Below are 19,567 nucleotides of genomic sequence, written 5' to 3' on the forward strand. Positions count from 1 at the left end.
GCATAGGAAATAACGGCCGCATGATACTTTCAAATATTTGCGTAACATATTCTTTCTTTAAGACAGTTGCAATTCCACAAGCGTTTTACTTCTCACGCAGCTTTACCATCGCCTTTCCCCCGATTAGCGCTAAATTTTATGACTGCGGCATGCGTCAATTTGCCAGGAAAAGGCGTCAAATCGAACGCTCTCCTAAAATGCTAATAACGCTTTGGTGCGCTTGCATACAAAATTTATTGTAAAGGCTGCAATTTCCGCACCCACTTCGAACTTTGCCGGCGCACAAATAGATATCAGGCGCATACTTTCAGTAATCACGTACATAGCACCCCGCTTCGTTCATTGAGATCACCAGGCATACGACGTGTGCCACACAGAAACACACAAAAAAAAGCAAGAGTTCAATACGTATTTCTTACGCCATCCTAGTTACGCCAGAAGCCCTAACATTCTGTGACACATTGCACTTAGGATGCCTTCTATTCCGTCAGGCACACTTCCGTCATGCACACCGTCAGGCACACTTCAACTGCCTGATAACACACGAGGGAGTTCGCTTTTAGGTATTTTGAAAGATTGATGACTGTGTGGGGCAGCTACGCCTCTGCCTGTTACATGTGTTCCTAATATTGATTGACTCTGTTGTGTGAGTCATTTTGCGCTACAAACGTTTCACTAAAGTTCAAGCAAAGCTGACGGAAACGCATGCACCTAATGAACACAATGTTCTCGACGCACGAGCAGCTGTCTCTGATGCCTCTGTCTCGAACAAAAAGTACCGACTTGCGCCGCCATTTAGGATTTGTAGCGACAACATATGTACAGACCTGCCTGTTTGTTTTCGACTTTTCGTGTGCCAGTTTTGTGAAACTTGCAGTAACCTCCTCCACTATCTTTCCTCTCATGTTTGCGACGTAGTCACACTGACGAACACCGTCACGCACAGAGTTGGTGCGTGCTTTGTGATAGCGTCCTTCGAATGAGTGGTCCGCCTGATGCAACATAAGTGACCGAGCATCAAAAGTCGCGTTGTGCGTCGCATAGGCTGTGACATGGGAGTCAGTTCCGGGAATTTAAGTGACGTATGAATGATGTGCGCAAATATATCCGTAATATTTGTTCGAATACCGGCTTGCATTGGGTTCCCACATCTAGGAGAGCCCACTCCATGCATGCGGCAAACAACTTTGCGTTTTTGAGGTTGTTACTTTGTCGTATGCCTAACAGCCTTATCAGTAAGACTGTAAACTAAGTTCGCTCTACATACACCACAGCGCGCTTAAACTACGGATATTATGTAGGAAACCATGCATTCCAAAACGGTATGAATGCTAATTACTGTGCGCACATCTAACGCAGTAGTTTGACAGGTATATTGCTATGAAAGCTTACTTTATGAAATATTCGTGTCATGTGTGGCAGCTATCATCATGTCTACTTACCTCCACAAGGCTTCAAGAAAGGGAAACTTCATTTCTCTGCGTCAACGATTCTTTCTTAGCCCTTACGGTTAAGGGCGCTTGTCAACGAGCTAACAAGTCTCTTAAGGATGCAAAAAAAGTTTTAGATACACAATAAGAAATGCAACCTGCTACACTAGTTAACCCTAACACTTCGTTGATACTCGTATTGTCCCGTTGTAGCGATGGTATACAGCAAAACATTTCCAGCACTGTAAGGTAAATATACAACTCTTTACTAGGCCACACTTGTGTACAGAAAAACCGGCAATACCCAAATCACAGCGATAGCCTCGAGCACAGGCGACGGCCGTCGAATATTTTGCGAGGACAAAAAGCTGTGCTAGTGTTTTCATAATTCGAAGTAGTGCTTTTATTTCTGCGAACAAGTTCGCTCAATAGTGAGTTGACGTTTTAAGTAACAGTATTGACAGTGTTTATGTGTTCTCCGCCGCTATACCAAGCAATATAAGCACTGAATCCTCGCGACATTAAAGTTGAATGTAAAATCGGACTCACATTCATTGTTTCTAAGCAACTGCATTTTTTTGCCAGCCCTTCTACCAATCTAGTGAGGAAGCCAACGAGAGAATCACAATACATCTCGGTAAGATAGAAGTAATGACTTGAAACAAACCAAATTCTTGCTCACGTAAAACGCCGTTAGAACATATGAAACTGGCTACAGCAGCTCAGCGAGTATATAGTGTGGCGAGAACGAGCACGTATTTGTGAGTTCAATTTTCGGCTCTGTAATAGCTCCGGACGGCCTTCACTGAGAGAAGACTACACGGTCCTCTAACAGGGAGAGTCACTGCCACACAAAGAAGGAAGGTACGAGCTATGTGAGCTAAAGAGGATATACCCTCTTTGTACCTACACGAAAAAAATGTCTTATCTAGATGGCAACAGGTAATAGCAACACCTTGTTACAGAATTGATAAGGGCGCGTTATGTACGCGACATAGGAAAAGAAGCAGGTACAACAAACTTGGCTCTCCTTCCACCAAACGTTTTTCCAAAGGTCACAGAATATACGGAAGATCCCGACTAATCGTAGCCGAGAGTTTAAGCTTTGCCGTAGCGCTCTAGGAGGACAAGACCAAATGAAGGTTGTTAGGGATTGTATGGGGCAAGTCGCATTAGTTTTGTAGTCTGCTTAAGTGCGTATTTATTCAAGATTAGTTAACCGACTTCGCTTTAGCGCGAAACTCCCAATGGTAAAGTTGTAGAGCCTTCTCTTTGAAACATGCAATTCAACAGCTTCTAAATTCGTTATTTCGAAATAGTATTTTTTTTGCGACAAAAAGAAAACCCGCTCTATATGAAAACAAAAGCACGTGGCATTCCCGCTTCGCGCCACAATTGCTGTGCTCTCAAACAGGTTGCCTATGAACGTGCTGCACACTCAGCTTGTCACTCAAAAAGCGGGACAAGGGAGCAGGTGTCTGCTTATCGCTGTCCATTAAGTGCGGCGATCATAGGGCTTCATACAATTACTATAGAGGGGTCTGTGGCGCTAGAGTCTACGGGAACTGCAAGAAGGGCAGTTCAGCTAGCATAGGAAAGACGGGTGGCACATGACTGCACCTAACCTTCGCCTTTCTGGCTTTAAATGACTTCACCACATTGCTCAGAGATCAATTATAAGAAAGTACTGCGTTGGCAATAATTACATAACCAGTATTAAAATTGTCAGACGGCAGGATTTGAACACCGAACCTTTAGCCCAGAAGCCCTATACTAAAACGATTGCTCCATGGACGGATGGAAAAGCTGAACCACTGCAATTAGCAGCGACACTGCGTTCTTCCAGAGTCTTATTACCTTCCGCATTAAAAAAGAGTATAAACTGCTCCGAAATCTAGTCCAATTTAGGCCCAGATAAAGCGTAATAAACGAAGCCACGAGAAAGTCTGAAGGCCCAAGCACAAAGATTAGGCAAACCCACGTATCAATCCTATAGTGGCTGAACGGCCTTAGTTCCCCCTTGTAATAGTACGAAACTCTATGGCTGCGATGAGCCGACGCTCACCACTGGCGTAAATCGAGCGGCCTATGCCTGCGTCGCTGCCCTGTGACTTTTTAAGCGACAAGTTTAATGCACCCTTCGTTCACGTTTGAGTGCTCAATGACTGCGTGCTAGCGGGTATTTCACGTGTGTTTTCGTTATAGTTAGCGCACTTTCTTTAAAAAAACACAGAAACAAAAATAATTACGAAACAAGCAGGACGTTCAACGCGGCTGGATTATATGTTTCCGAGAGGTAGTTACGACTTTCTCCTAGAAACTGTTGTTCTAAGCTTAATACTCGCGAAGTTAGTCAATAATTATTGTCTAATTGTGCAGTTAGAGTATAAAAAATAGTGTAATATGTTCCATACAACAGCCAACAACATGCGTGGTCGCGACGTCTTAGAGTGCATCGGTATATTTCGAAGTTCGGCTAAAGTTATTTGGGAACCCCGGTATACCGTTTAATATAATATCCAGAAGGCTCATGTAGGAAAGAAACCTAATTTATTAGTTTAAAAAGGACAAGGAAGTCTTCTTCTCCAAACCTTCTCACGCAGTTTTGTTCTTCAGAATGAATTTCTGCTGGTTCTGTGACCTACCGCGTGCACATGTCCCCATTTCGGAAAAAAAACGTAATAATCCCACATCAGTGAGCACTCTCGATTTCTACAGTGTATAGTGACATGTTTCTATCGGGTCTCTTTGTGAAACGCAAAGTGATTTTACCCGTACTACAAGATTTAGTACTACTTGCATTTCAGTAAGCAGGAAGTCATACAGCTGGGCGTTTGCGCGTTCGTTGTCAGTTTCTCTTGATGTATTCTGTTCTCATCTGTCATTTCTACGCACAAGGCTTGTTACCATCGTGCAAATTTTTCCAATAGCTTTGAAGGACAAGGAATAGGACCTAATACGCTTTTTAGCATTAGTGGTGCCTGACTAACTTTATGTATTCCGTTTTCATGAAATGTCATTTCATGTGTATAGGCCGGGCATCCTAACCGGATGCGCTGTACCGCTTGTACAGCGCCACAAGCGTCGCATTACGCATAGGTAGATTGTTCGAGGCGGTGCAAACAACTCTTTGTGAATGCAATGATCAGGCGAAGACGATGATGCAAAGTTTCTTGCTAGCGGGGAAGTTAATCCAAAAGCTTCGACTCAAGTCCGGGTATACACAGTGGAGGAAAGGTATACGCTGGTGAATTCATTGCGTCCAGGCACGGTTTCCTACTGCACTAGAGTTCCTTTTCACCGTCATCAATGCACCACTTTTAGTAAAGTATGTTTTTTATATATCTCTTGAGCTCAACAGCTGCTTCATTTGGGAGGTAAACAGTGTCTCATTTCCGTGCAGACTAAACATTACGTGATCCCTCTTCTCCTCCCTCATGCAGAGGAGCATGTACAGACGGCTTTACAGACGCCGGTAGAATTATCTGTGTTCTAATAAAGTACTCTCTCTCTCTCTCTCTCTCTCTCTCTCTCTCTCTCTCTCTCTCTCTCTCCACTGGCTAAATAGGTGCTTTCTAAGCATGCTATAGACATGAAATAGCAGATTTTTTTTAATGTCTGACGTTCCTGTTGAGAACTTTCGCGAGGCGTCCGCATTCAGCAAAATTGTCAAAACTCAGTGATAAATTAAAAATTCAGAACTCGTCTCGGAGCGCTAAGCTTTTCATGAACAAACTAAATACACACTAAATTTTTTAATGGACAGTAATTATTGGCGTCCGAATGGGATTGGAAAGATAAACAAAATATTTGGCGTACTTCTTCATGCAATAAACGCGTGCTCGATGCTGGCACTCAGCCTTCCCGGAAATCAGACCGCGCGTAGGTTTCAACACGACCCCGTTACGTAATTATTTTAGATATGCACGCGAGCAGTTTAATAATGAGCCGAGGAAGCCAGATGCGCACCTGCGCTCATTGAACAAAATAAAAAGAAAAGATAACGATAAGCACACTCGCGGCTGTCCCAATCACCGCGTTTATATACACACGAAACCTTGAATGAGACGCCGTTTCTTTGCATGTTCCTTTCAACGTGTCGCGAGATTTCGCTCGCATATCTTGAAGCGCTTATGAATTTTGTAAGAAAGATTATTAGTTTTCTTGCCCGGTGTTGCTTTTATGTTTGCGACATCGTCTATTCGACTCGTGGCACGCAGAATAACGAGTGAAAATGGTGATGGCACCCCGGCGCCTATTCAGAATCATTGTCACGGACGTGTCCGCATGCTTGGCTTTATAGAATACGCAAACTGTTTATTACATTGCGTTTGCGTTGGCTGCTACTACGACGGCTCGGCCATCTCGGGATTGATCGGTATTGTACATTGACTAGTCCAATCTATATTTTCAGGCTTGTAATGTTTCTGCCACCTAACAATATCCTTTAGGATAACTTGCGCAATAATGTTCTTTACAGAAGAAGCCAGTGGCCGAAAATCAGCTGTTGTTGACTACGATTTCATGCTTTTATGGTTTTCAGAACATTCACATGAAAATTATATGCACATTAGATTGTGTCAAACAATTTCGCCGTCGTGCACAAGTTAAGGAAGACACGTGCACAAGCTTATCGCCCAATATATTCGGCGAAATGTTTCGAAAAAGAATTACATTATCTGTTAAGAATACACATATCTCTTCGCGCGAACGTCTACATGTGAGCAGACAGCAGGTTGGGCTGAGAGAAGAAGCAGATTTCATGTGGTGCTTGCTGAAGCAAGCCGAAACCATGCTAAACCTTGTAATTTCTTCAGAGTTTAAATTCTTCATCACTAGCCCATTTTATGTCCACTGCAGGGCGAAGGCCCCTTCCTGCGATTTCCAATTTCCCCTATCCTGCGCCAACCGATTCCAACTACCACCTGCGAATTTCCTAATTTCATCACCCACATAGTCTATCCTTGACTACGCTTCCTTTTTCTTGGCGCCAATGATAATGGTAAGCTTCCAGTCCGGATCAGGCAATGTCTGCTGTATACACTCCGACCCATTTTTATTTTGATGTAAGGTTCCTCATGCTCAGGGTCCCCTGTGGGTATTTCACCTAGGCAAACGTACTCCTTAGCAGACACCAGAGGCTGACTAGGGGTCCTGAGCTCTTGTTTTCTTGCTAGGCTATTGAGCATTATATTTGTCTTCTGCACATTAATCTTCACTCCCACTATTGAACTTTCTCTCTTAAGGTCTTCAATCATTTGTTGTAACCTGTCCCGATTGTTGCCGAACAGGACAATGTCATCTGCAAACCGAGAGTTGCTCAGATATTTGCCGTTGATCCTTACTTCTAAGCCGTCCCAATTTAATAGCTTGAATACTTGTTCCAAACACGCAGTGAATAGCATTGCAGAGATTTTGTCTCCCTCTCTGGCCTCTGTCTTTAAAGGCATCTTTCTACTTTTCTTGTGAAGGATTAAGGTAGCTGTAGAACCTCTGTCGATATTTTCCAAGACATTTACGTAAGCCTCCTGTGCTCCTTGATTACGTGATGCCTCTATGACTGCTGGTATCTCTACTGAATCAAATGCTTTTTCGTAATCTATGAAAGCCATACAGAGAGAGGCTCACCTCGCTCGACAAGGTATTTTTCTCCCGTTTGGTTGTGAAAATGTAATACATATGCCAACTAGAGTGACATACATGTGCCATACTTTATTAGATGTGTATTTTACAAGTTACATAAAGGATGATGTGCAAGCAGGTGTACTAATAGCTAATATTAGTGACCACTTACCTATTTTTGTGTTCTTTAAACCCTACTGTACACCACAGAGTCATTCCAGAACATGTGCACCCATTACATACAGAACCGTTAATGAAGCTAAGACCACAATATTTACAAACTTAATAGCAGAAACAAGCTGGGCAGATGTTCTTCAACTATCTGACCCCGGCGCAGCATATGACGTCTTTATTAAAACAATTACTGAGCTCTACAATCAAGCCTTCCATACCGTAGAATTCAAAAAGTGTAAAAAAGCCAGAAAGCCATGAATAAATGCCGACCTTCTAAAAAGAATTAGAGAACGTGACAGACTATTTGCCTCTTTCATCAGAACGAAAAATATGGACTGTTTGACTGAATACAAACAAATTCGTAATAAATTAAGCTCCGATATTAAAAAAAGCCAGGACTAGTTATTACGAACATAAGTTTACTGATATCTGCAACAACCCTAAACAAGTATGGAATACTGTAAACAAGCTAATGTCCAACAACAAAAGAGGCGGCATCTCTGAACTCGTTATAGATGGAGTGCCTTACACAGGGGCGTCGCTTGCCGTCAAACTTAATGAGCGCTTTCTTATATCAGGGGCTTCAAGTAAACGTCAGGCAAGTAATTGTGATTTCACAACGTATATCACGTCCAACATCGAAAACTCAATCTTCATGTTTCCAACTACAGAATTAGAAATATGTACAGTAATCAAAAACCTAAAAATAACAGTGCATGTGGTGCTGACGACATTAAAGTTCTACCTATAAAATCCATCAGTCACATGATTAGTCAGCCACTTACGCATATATGCAACCTGATTTTGAGTACTGGAATATTTCCAGATAAATTAAAAATTGCAGGAATCTCTGTCATACACAAGGGAGGTGATAGAAATGACATAAATAATTATAGGCCAATTTCAGTTCACCAGTCCTCTCGAAAGTAGTTGAACAAATTATAAACATCAGGCTACTAAACTTCTGCAAGCGAAACGATATCATCGCCGAGCAGCAATACGGATTCCAGAAAGAGAAATCTACTGAAATGGCGCTAATAAAAATTAAGGACAAGATAATAGACAACTTTGAGCAGAAAATATATACAATAGGTGTTTTTATAGACTTTAAAAAGGCATTCGACTCCATTAAGCACCTTATTTTACTGTACATGTTATATAAATATGGCATTGGAGGAACGGCCCTCACATTAATAATGAATTACCTCCTAAATCGTCACCTGTACACGAATATTACGAATGCAAAATCCAGCTTAGGTCAGATACATTATGGAGTTCCACAAGGATCAATCCTTGGGCCGCTGTTATTTCAGCTTTATATAAATGATATAATTAACGTGCCCTCTACACCAGAAATAATAATGTACGCTGATGACACCAATGTATTCTTCTGCGGACAAGACCTAGAAGTCCTCCAAGTAGAAATCAATGTATGGCTGGAAAATTTGTCCACGTGGCTCCACGGTAATGAACTAGAGTTAAACACTAAAAAAACTAAGTACATCATATTCCGCGCTCGTAACAAGTGTATAAAACAAGAAATACTTATCCAATTTCGCGATGAATCTATCGAACGTGTAGCAACACATAAATTTCTTGGTGTCATATTTCACGAGCATCTTGACTGGTCACCTCACATGGAAAAAGTTCGCACTGGTATCTCTAGGTCCATTGGTATCGTGTATAAAATAAAGGACCTTTTGCTTATCTGCTTAAAGAAACAACTATACTACACACTGGTGCATTCGCGTTACCACTATTGTCTTCTTGTCTGGGGCACAACACCTAAAACTAGCATAGAAGACATATGTTTATTACAAAATAAATTTTTGCGCCTAGCTGATAATGCACCATACCTTAGCCACACTGCCCCGCTGTTTAGAAAACATCAACTGCCTACACTGTGGAATGTTATAAACAAAAAGATAGCGTTAGCTAGTTACCTACAAATGCATTCCGATCCTACGGCTTTTTTTCAACAGTATCTAACAAAAACACACACCTAAAACACACGGCACATATGTTACAATAAGGAAAAAATACGTATGAACTACGGCACCCAGAAACTTAGCTACAGAACTTCCAGTTTTTTAAACGATCACCATCCTGCTGTAAACATTATCCAGGAAAGTAAATCATTCAAAGCTTTCAAAAACAACATATCTATGTATCTACTGTCACTGCAGGCGTGACCACTCCTTTTGTTTTGTTTTTTTCTGTTGTTTCCTACAGCATTTTCCCCAATTGTACATAAATGTTCAATATGAAATAACTCCCGTTTCAATGTTTCCAACGACTCTGTATTTCTATCTCGTTTAGTGTTTATTATATGCACTGAATGTCTTGTGCTCTCGAATGGGAGCAAGAAGGGCTCAGACTCCTTGTCAGGCAACCATTTGCCTTTTGGTCTGCGCCCTAGGCGACTGCGCCATACGTTGTCCGAATAAACTCTTTGACTTTTAAAAACATACGAGGCACGGTGTCTTAATCTTGCCGTGATCAGACAATCGTTTGAGCACGCCGCTGCCACTGACGGCGTTATTAGGTTACATTGAAAGCTGTAACGTTCACCGGGATGATGCATACATCCCGTTCATATTCATTGTGCTAGAATAGCGCGATACAGCGGCGATTGTGACAGCTGCTTTAGCATGCGGTCCAAAGCCATGCCCAGCTAGCTAACCTCATTAGGCGATGAAGTGCGTCGAAACAGCTGTGCACAGTGGCAGCGGGTTCAGTGTATTTCCAAGTATTCCGGTACATATTCCGAGTAAACAGGTACTATATTTTCGAGTAAGCAGCCGGTACATGATACTCATATATTGCACGCCCTCCTGTTAAATAAAATACAAATTTACTAATGTGCTGACAGGTGGCCCGCTCCTCCAACGACTTCCTCCCTGCATATAACTTCATATGTTTATATAACGTACACGTAATTATCCCGCGTGCTCCCATGAGGACCTTACCCGAGACTTAGACGGGTGCTGTGTACTTTCGCGGATGAGCCTGCACGAATGTGGCTGAGTGACTATGGCTTTCTTCTGCTGAGCATGAGATATTCTGGTTACCAGCAGTCTTATTATTTACTTTAAATTGTAGAAATATATTAACTCTCTGCGAATTGACTGTTTGTTTGCGGCACTGCACGAGAGATCACTTTTGTGTTTTATAGTCCTAGTATATACAGTGTACATGAACTCTTAAAACGGGTAGAGATGAGCCGCCTTTTGTAGCTTATAGTCTGATTTTCTTTTGTTTATAGCTGTCTTTGTAGACTTAGTGTATCCGTGGTGTTCGCGAAAAGTGCTTGCGTATTTCTCAACTGGTGTACCGAGCCCACAGGTGTACCTGCCCTTTCTGCACTATCACCAGGATCGGCGCACATCATGATTTGTTTGTGTCCGCATCTCGGGGGGGGGGGGGGGGACACATTTTTTCCCAGATCCTAGCCATAGACAGCTTCGCTCGAAAGGACAAGAAAATTACGCGGGGTGCGTCCAACTTTCGGCAGGACACGATCATTCTGACTTGCTACCATTGGACCAGGCTGATCAGCACTAGTGTCAGCGCTTTGTTACTACTACGTCTGATTTTTGAGACGTGCAGCGATGACTTGCAAAGAAACCTAAGCTAAGAATCCGCGCTTCAATTTGGCACAGACTACGAAGAGGTCCCGTTAAAGCAGGTTATAATTCAAGATTTCTTGGCGCGTTCCACAAATTTGGCGCGTTCAACATGCCTTCCTTTGCGTTTTTGCCTTCTTTTTTTTTTGGCGCCCCCGTCCCACAAAAAATAACATTGTTGCGGCGCAGCGAATTATCGCATGGCGAAAGTTCGATTTTGTTACTTCTTTTGCAGAAAGTAATTGGCCACAGGACACTTCAGTTGCCGGATATTCTTATTATATTGTTGCGATAGCAAGTATATGGACTCTCCAGGCGCATTCCTGCCGTCCCGTCCGGTATGAACTCCAAGGACGATAACATCGTCACCGCGCGACGCTTGCTGTGTGTGCGAGTGAAATCGAAGGGGGGGGGAATGAGTGAGCGGATGATGGGGGCACATTCTTGTGTGCGCAAGGGAGAAAAGCGGGGAGGAAGCGCGCCGCCAGCCGTCGTGCGCGATATGTCAGGCGGAGTTGAGGGAGGAGGGTGGACCCTAACATTGTGTGATCTGTGACTGATTGCGCAACAGGTTTATTTGCCCTGTTTGACACATTATATACAGTGACTTTTGCTTGGATACGTAGATTTATTACAGACTTATACGTATATTTAAAAATCATGTTGCGAGATTTTGTGTATACATGCAGTGAACTTTGTTTCCATCGACACTTCTTTTGCCCTTTATCAAGCTGCATCTTAGCATCTGTATAATCTATTGTATCTACGCATTTCTAATGTATATTTCACAGAACTCCTGCTCTTGCAGAACTCTGTTGCGATTATAGTATTGGTGAAATGACTCACAATACGCGGTCGGTGACAGCTGCTCATGCGTAATAGATTGTAGCAAAGGACAGCGTGACAGATTTTTTTTCCTGGCAGTTGAATATGTACAAACATGTAAAGAAGGTTCTTGAATGACAAAGTTTCATTAGAATATTTGTCCTCAACTTGTTCATTTCATGACTTTCACGTTTTGCGTATCAGCGGCATGCACTGCTTTGCTGGTTTCGAAATGATATAATTATAATGTTCGCGTAATATTTTCTTCACTTATTAAATAGAGAAAAAGGTGGGAGCATTGATACCAGTTATTTATCGCACAAATTGGGGGGGGGGGGGGGACATACGCATATATTACTTTAGTAAAAAAATACAAATTTTGCATGTCTTGACAGTGCGTAGCGTTCAAGAATTCGTTTGCAGCACCTTTGACAATGACAATGCAGGTATTATTCAAGTATTTGATCCCTCGACAAATTATATAAGGAGCAGGCTCAGTTGAAACGCTCAGCAGGCTCAGTCGCGATACCAGTGCATTATGTAAAGAATACAAGGAATAACTCGAACACCAGTAAGAACCATATCATTGGTTTGTTTTCCTTTTTTAAACATTTTTGGGCCCTAAAAGAACACGGCACTTATGGCCACTTGATGCGCTGAATCACCGGGATGCATAACAAGTAGCGTATATTTAACTATATATGCGTTATGGACTCGTTTTTATAATTCAAATAGTGTTCCTCTTTACAGTGTTCCGAAATCCATGAAATAGTAGAACCGATAGGATAAGTGATAACTTTTTGCTCTACGAAAAATATAGAGTAAGCAGAATGGTTGACGACAATATAAACACCAACAACGTAATTCAAAATCAGAAGAAAGAAAATTATGCAAGACTATATTCTGCCCATAATTACCAGCCAGGCTTTTAAGAATGGCGGTGCATACAGATGCTGCCGAGGGCTTTCCCCGTATTATGCTTCGCATAAAATCTATGCTCGCAATGACTCGCACCTCGCCGCTTGAGCGGGCCGGTCGACAAGCACGTACATTAACTACATGAAGCTTCTGGTTCGCAGAATCAAAGAAACCCTGAATTTCCCCGATATTAATGCTACACATCCCTTATGCGGTCGATTCGCATAGTAATATGCGTGAGACGGCTTAGATTTTTTATTTCATTTGCGTTCCGTATCATTTTCGTACCCCACATGTCGGTTTCAACTCTAGGTAGACTGCAATCCCCCCCCCCCCCGCCCCCTGCAAATAGCTGTTTTTTTTTTCCTCTTAACAATACGCTCTTAAATCATTTGCACCCTTTTGGGTGTATATTTGTCCCACAACAGTAATTGCCGTGTGCCTTGCTTGCGTTTCCTTTCTTGAAAACGATGCGCTCGCTACTTTCCTGCCGCAATGCTATGTCACGCTGATAATGCGCATGCGTTCGCGACTTGAAAGTACCGGGCTCGCAGCGTTAAAAAAAGGAAATTCGGGCAAGGTAGACGGTTATTGTTGTGGAATAAGATACGCCTCAAAGGGTGCAAACTTTTTTGGAGTGTAGGGTCATTATGACTGCTAATCGCATCAGGAAAAGAGAACTATTATTTTTGAAATTTCCTTCGCTTGGCATTCATGAATACTACTTGTTAATCGGATGCACCCTAAGGGGCTCATAAACGTCTACAAGTTAATAAATGAAGTCCGCAGTTAATAAATGAAGTCCTTGCCTCAACGGTGAAAGAAACGTGTAAATGAGCAACAGTGGAGATGCACAACGGAAAGGCACAATGTGTGAATGTAATAATAATAATAATATTTGGGGTTTCACGTGCCAAAACCACTTTCTGATTATGAGGCACGCCGTAGTGGAAGACTCCGGAAATTTTGACCACCTGGGGTTCTTTAGCAATTTGTGAATGTCCTGAAGCAACTTCGGGCTCAGGAAGCTTTTTCAGGGTGGTGAGAGACTTTTTCGAGATACTTGCAAGTTGATAAAGAACGCACTGTAAGGAAACATTGCCCGTACCTACTATATTGATATTTTTGAACGTGAACGTGAACACGGGATCACTTCGCTTTCGCTACTACGAGCGCTGCCTATAGCGGCACCGCAGAATTTATGTGCGCATGTGTGATGAGAGTAGCCTTCCTTCGCGCGCATTACGTTATCCGAGCTCTCCCATGTCGCCTGCTAGGCGCTTTTCTTTCCGTCAGTGCGGCTCGCAGTTGTCATAGGCCACACTACGCAACCGCAAGGTCAAACGATGCGCTTCTCAACATGGCGGTCAGGCCTAAACACCTTAGCGTATTATTTCGCTGTCTGTTCTGCCCGCAGATTTATTCATAATGAATTTTGTAAACCAAGAGAGAAGCAGGGCATCCGAAAGAAGTTACAGACAATTTTCTTCCTTTACTTCACGTTTTTAACTAATTTAGTCACAATTACTAACGCAAAAGCCGCTGGACAAAATTATCCACTGCTTGCATCGCGACCCTTGCTGAAATACTCATTGGCCGGAACAATTTCTGTGATTCTACACTAGAGCAAATTGTAGAGAGAAGGCACGAAGTTTATGTTTGCTCTCAAATCTATCAACTTTTCGCGAACAAATACGCACCACTAGTCTGCAGTCATAGAATAAATTGACGATCCACCACGGCTCCGATCGAGTTCCCCAATATATAGTTTTCAGAAGTTAATATTTTGTTTCGCTGCCGCAAAACTAGGCGTAGCCCGCGACGAGGGCGATGACGTGATGACATGCGCGCGAAGTGATGATTCCTTTGCACTACGCTCCCACTGAGCATGCACAAAACATTTCGGCGCCACCGTTAGACTATGTTGATAGTACCGAATGCCACGGCCACCCGTGTTCACGCTCAAAAAGATCAAGATAGTACGAAGAACGGCGGCCCTGTTACCCAGCATGGGTCAAACTATTCATCAGCTGAAATTCCAGGAGCATCCTACTATCAGTGAATCGCACTGATCCGCTCAACGTTGCGCGGCCAGAGTCCGATTGACCTGAGTTCACCAAATTCGCACAACTGCTAGCGCAGCTATACGGACAACATGTTCGCTGAAAGAAAAAACTGTATTCCTGGTTCATAGTACCAAACCAAATTAGGAGGGCACTGAAAAATTTACATTTCCAAGTCTGGACTGCAGTCTGCAATTGTAAGTTACATTTATAGGCGAAGAATCATATCGTCATTGTTTCGGAATGTCTGATGCGTATAGTTTGGCTATGGAAAAGAATGGCTAACGCAAGAATCCGGAACAACGTCCAATAGCTCCAAGCTTCTGCGTTTACCTAATAGGGTGAGAGCCTGACGTGACCGCAGTGAAAATGAAAGGGCTACATCCCAGCTTACCTCAAACACAGATGTGATGCGCAGGGCGTAGAACACTGGAAGGAACAAGCACGCCACCAGTGGGGCCACAGCTATGGTGTTCAGGCCGTTCCACATCAGGTGGAAGCCGTACGCGTAGAAGTGTCCAGTGAAACCGACGAGTCCCGTGGAGGAGATGAGGCTCGCCACAACCGACGCCGCCAGCGGGAACGAGCGCAGGGCGCGGCTACCGAGGAACACTTCGGCCGTGGTGTCCGCGGAGCGGGCCTTTCGCCGAAGCGAGAAGTAGAGTCCGATGCCAAAATTAAGCGCCATCAGAGCGCCGAACACCGCGTACTCGGCCACCTGAGCCATGACCGTCCTCCGCCCTGGTCGTTCCAAAACCCCGACGAGAACGATCCGGCGCGCTCTCTGAACCGAGAGAACAGAGCTCTCGCGAGGCGGGAGTCCCTCTGAGCTGGACCTACGCCAGGCCTTTGAAAACGAGCGCCTGTTCCAAGTCTACGAAATCCTTTGGACGAGGAAACGTCACCCGCTCGGGCTGGAGGACGGTAGCGCACGCCGCGCGGCCGCCGCTCGAGATGCACTCTGTCGTTGTGAGGTGAGCGAAACGCTTCTGTCGCCCCGCTCCAAGTTTAGCGGTCGTTTTTTTCCCTTTTCGAGTGGCTGGTCTGTTCAACTGGACTGACTCCTTGTGCGCCACGATCCGAGATACGCAGCTTGACAAGCGTTTCCGAGGCTTGCGAAAGGCGTTCGGCCCTAAGGTGGCTACGGGGTAAGGGCGAGGGAAGCTGGGGGGGGGGGCACGACAGGTCACATGACTGGCGTAATCGGCTTAAGGGACTCCGCCTCTAATTGCGGTGCGCGGTTCTCAGAGTGCGGACTCCTTTACGCGGCTCTCCTCCTTTCTTCTAGTGTCGTATGTCGATTATATATGCGCGGAACATGCTTAGCGCGCGGGGAAGCGATGCGCACTTGCATGGACACCCACGAGAAAAAAGGAACGAAAGCCTTCGGGACGCCAAGCGACCGATGTGAACGATGCGCAGCTGGTTCTCGTAATTGAGTGCAAAATGGGCACAGAGGAGAGATGGAATTGAAACTCATACGGAGGAAATATGGCACTCGCGTGTGTCGTGACTCGTGAAAGAGGGAGGCAATAGACTGACACACCATTCAACGAGCACGTGTTTGTTGACCGAGTTTTTACGTTCTCCAGAGGTATCAAATGCTCGCTGAGCGAATGAACACTTGCGTTCCCGCCGATTCGTGAAGAACGTCTGCATAGAGGGAAACGTATAGGTACTAACCATTCATTTCTAATAATATTTTCACTCCTCTTGAAGAACAAACAAATTAGCTTATTTTCTGTGTGAACAAGAGTGTTTTCAGCTCTCTTTTCTAAGGAAGGTGAGCAGGAATACATTCGCGTATGATTGTGTTTGCGTCGGCGAATTGTATTTAAATTTTACACAAATGTTTTTTTTTTTTTTGATGTTATGGGGTTCCTCTCCAGACACCATGAACGATTATCACTGGCTGAGAGCAATGAAGGCAAATTGAAGATTCTTCATCCTAAATACTCGAGGATTCATTCCACATGGACAGCGTCAGAATGCGTAGAGTAACATATTACTGAGCAATAAATGCTTTCTGGCAACCTTTCGAAGCCAATAGACAATGAAGACAAAAGAAGAAAGAATAGGGAAAATTATCTGGGCTCGCATTCACAAAAGTGTTCTTAGGCACAAACTGCGCGTTGCAGGCAATTATTAATTAATTGCAACGTAAAGACAACGTGTTATTAATTACGGCAATCGGTCAATGGCAAAAAATGCTTACAAAGAAAAATCTTTGTGCATTCAGCTCGATGTTCATAATAAATTGTAGAACTGATTCTGGGCGAAGGTGAAGATCTGGGAAACACTTCATATATTAATAGAGAAGAAGAGAAGCAAAAGAACATGTGAATCCAACAGACATATTGAAATACATGTGTAGCGAAGCCTTCGTGAAGCTGTTAGGGAATTGCTTGAAACTTGTCCGTTTCATTCATGCGCCTATGCTGTAAAGAAAACCGGTGAGTGTGCACGCACGGTTGCGCACACGCACTACGCTATGTCACGCATGCGGCGACCCGCTCAAAGGGTCACTTGGTGTTGGCACGGTTGAAGCGTATGTGCAAGGTAAATAATTATACCTGGTAGCGAAGCTTCCATACGAGCCCATACATTCTAAACATGGCGGTTCATCTGCCGTTCATGGGACTTAGGGACAACTGTGCGAGGAGGCAACACATCCGGCCGAAGAAAAAAAAACAAAACAATGTGGCGCTATATCCGTTAAAAACGGAAGCGACGTCATTTTGATCTCAAAGGCGCGAAATATGTTTTGGTGGCCTGCCATTAGAGCACTATATTCGAATGCCCCGCCATTCGACTTGATGGGCGTTTCGAGATTTCAGCCCGAAAAGCGATGGAAGAAAAGGCCAGCCATACGCGTGTCAAAATCGCACCCCTGAACACAACATGCTTTCTTTGTAGGCCGACGAAAGCTTTAGGTCTAGAGTGCTAATACTATCGTCGGATGCCAAGCCCGTCGGCCAGCGCAGTCGCACGAAAAAAAAATTGGCTGAAGGCTTAGCTTGGTTAAGCCTGGAAGATTGCGAAAGCAATACCCTTGGCTGCGCCTTGGTTCGGCTGATGGTGTGGACATGGTTGCCCTTTGTTAAACTTATGGCTGTACATCATCCGACATAGCTCAAGGCAGCGCGCCGGCCACTGCGAGGAGCCGAGCTGTAGCCCAATTTATCCTCCTAGCGTGACGTCACACCAGCGAGCGGCCTCTCTCGGTAGCGCCGCAGCAGCGGCGCGCATGGCTTCGCCTCCACCATCGATGCCGCGAGCTGGGGCCCCGTCTATCGGTCTGGCCTGACGTCACACGGTCACGTGACACGCAGCTGTGTAAGGAGGCGCCACGACCACCGATGGGCCGAAAGTGCGAGCTGTATTGCTTTCGCAATAAAAAAACTACACGATTATCTGGTGGTTGTAACTCACTACTTTTCACTGAACATGTTAAGAAGCGATGAAGCTGCCCGCGTCACCAAATTTACACAAACTTTGACAAGCAAAAAAAGCGCAACGTGTGAGGGGGGCGTATTGTCAGAGCTAAACTTTGGGAGCGCCCCTTTCTGCACACTTCACAAGCTACATCGCTTTGCAAGCGATAGCGAAGCTTAAAAAAAAACGGTATTTATTTATAATGCTAAAATAAAATAGAAATGTAATTTCTATACTCGTCATGCATATGTAAAATTGATTAGGAATCTTATTTTCGTCGAATGAATTTAACTGTGCCTTGCCTTAAATAATAAAAAAATAGAAAATAAAAGTGCCGTTTTTCTTATCCAATGTTTCGGTGGCTATGGTGTTGGGTTGCTGAGCACGAGGTCGCGGGATCAAATCAGGGCCACGGCGGCCGCATTTCGAGGGGGGCGAAATGCGAAAACACCCGTGTACCTAATTTAGGTGCACGTTAAAGAACCCTAGGTGGTAAAAATTTCCGGAGTCCTCCACTACGGCGTGCCTCATAATCAAAAAGTGGTTTTGGAACGCAAAACCCCATAATTTAACTTTTTTGCCAATGTTTGTTCCCCCCAAACATAGTCGCGCTTCATACGCTGCACCCATAACCATCCTTGCTGATGTCGGTGACAATTTGTGCTGAACCGCTATCAGCCCGAAGCTTCGCGACCTATTTGGATCGACATTGGTATGCGCGCAATTGTAGCCTATTGGTTGGTGAACCGGGCTGGCTCGCTTAGGGGAACGAGGTTATAACCCACTTCGTCGGTGTCGTAATTCAACTTGTGTGCACGGCAGGCCAAGCATCGGCATGTTGCCTTACGAGCAGCTTTTCTGGTTTGCGCAGGCTTTACTTTTTAAAGTTGGAACTGCCGCGCATCTGGATTCACCAGTCTACCACAGCAATGTTGACACATTCAGCTACGAACAAGAAGCGCCGGTGAGGTGTTGCCACTATCTCCATTGCGCCTGTGATGCCATCGCTGAAGTGCCTTCTCCTGGGCTGTTCACGCCCCATCAACTTTCTTTTAAAGCCGCATCGCAGAATCTTCACTTCAGCTGGCACGGCGGGCCAACCATCGGCATGCTGCCTTGCGGGCACCTTTTTTGGTTTTCGCAGGCTTTACTTTTTCAAGCTGGAACTGCCGCGCATCTCGATTCACCAGTCTACCACGGCAATGTTCACACGTTCAGCTACGAACAAGAAGCACCGGTACCCGCCGTGTTTGCTCAGTGGCTATGGTGTTAGGCTGCTGAGCACGAGGTCGCGGGATCAAATCCCGGCCACGGCGGCCGCATTTCGATAGGGGCGAAATGCGAAAACACACTTAGATTTAGGTGCACGTTAAAGAACCCCAGGTGGTCAAAATTTCCGGAGTCCTCCACTACGGCGTGCCTCATAATCAGAAAGTGGTTTTGGCACGTAAAACCCCATAATTTAATTTTTTTA

At 44.4% G+C, this 19,567-nt stretch overlaps 1 protein-coding gene across 1 annotated transcript in view; it reads right to left on the reverse strand.

Moving 5' to 3' along the window:
* LOC142586249 (sodium-coupled monocarboxylate transporter 2-like) overlaps positions 1-15,766 on the reverse strand; it is a 60,044-nt gene extending 44,278 nt beyond the window's left edge. The window contains exon 1 of the mRNA XM_075697498.1: positions 15,053-15,766. Coding sequence (XP_075553613.1) covers positions 15,053-15,385 — 333 coding nt within the window. The 5' untranslated portion in view covers positions 15,386-15,766. The remainder of the gene's footprint in view (positions 1-15,052) is intronic.
* Between the last annotated feature and the right edge of the window lie 3,801 nt (positions 15,767-19,567).

This window comes from Dermacentor variabilis, chromosome 6, assembly GCF_050947875.1.
Source record: "Dermacentor variabilis isolate Ectoservices chromosome 6, ASM5094787v1, whole genome shotgun sequence".
Taxonomy (NCBI): domain Eukaryota; kingdom Metazoa; phylum Arthropoda; class Arachnida; order Ixodida; family Ixodidae; genus Dermacentor; species Dermacentor variabilis.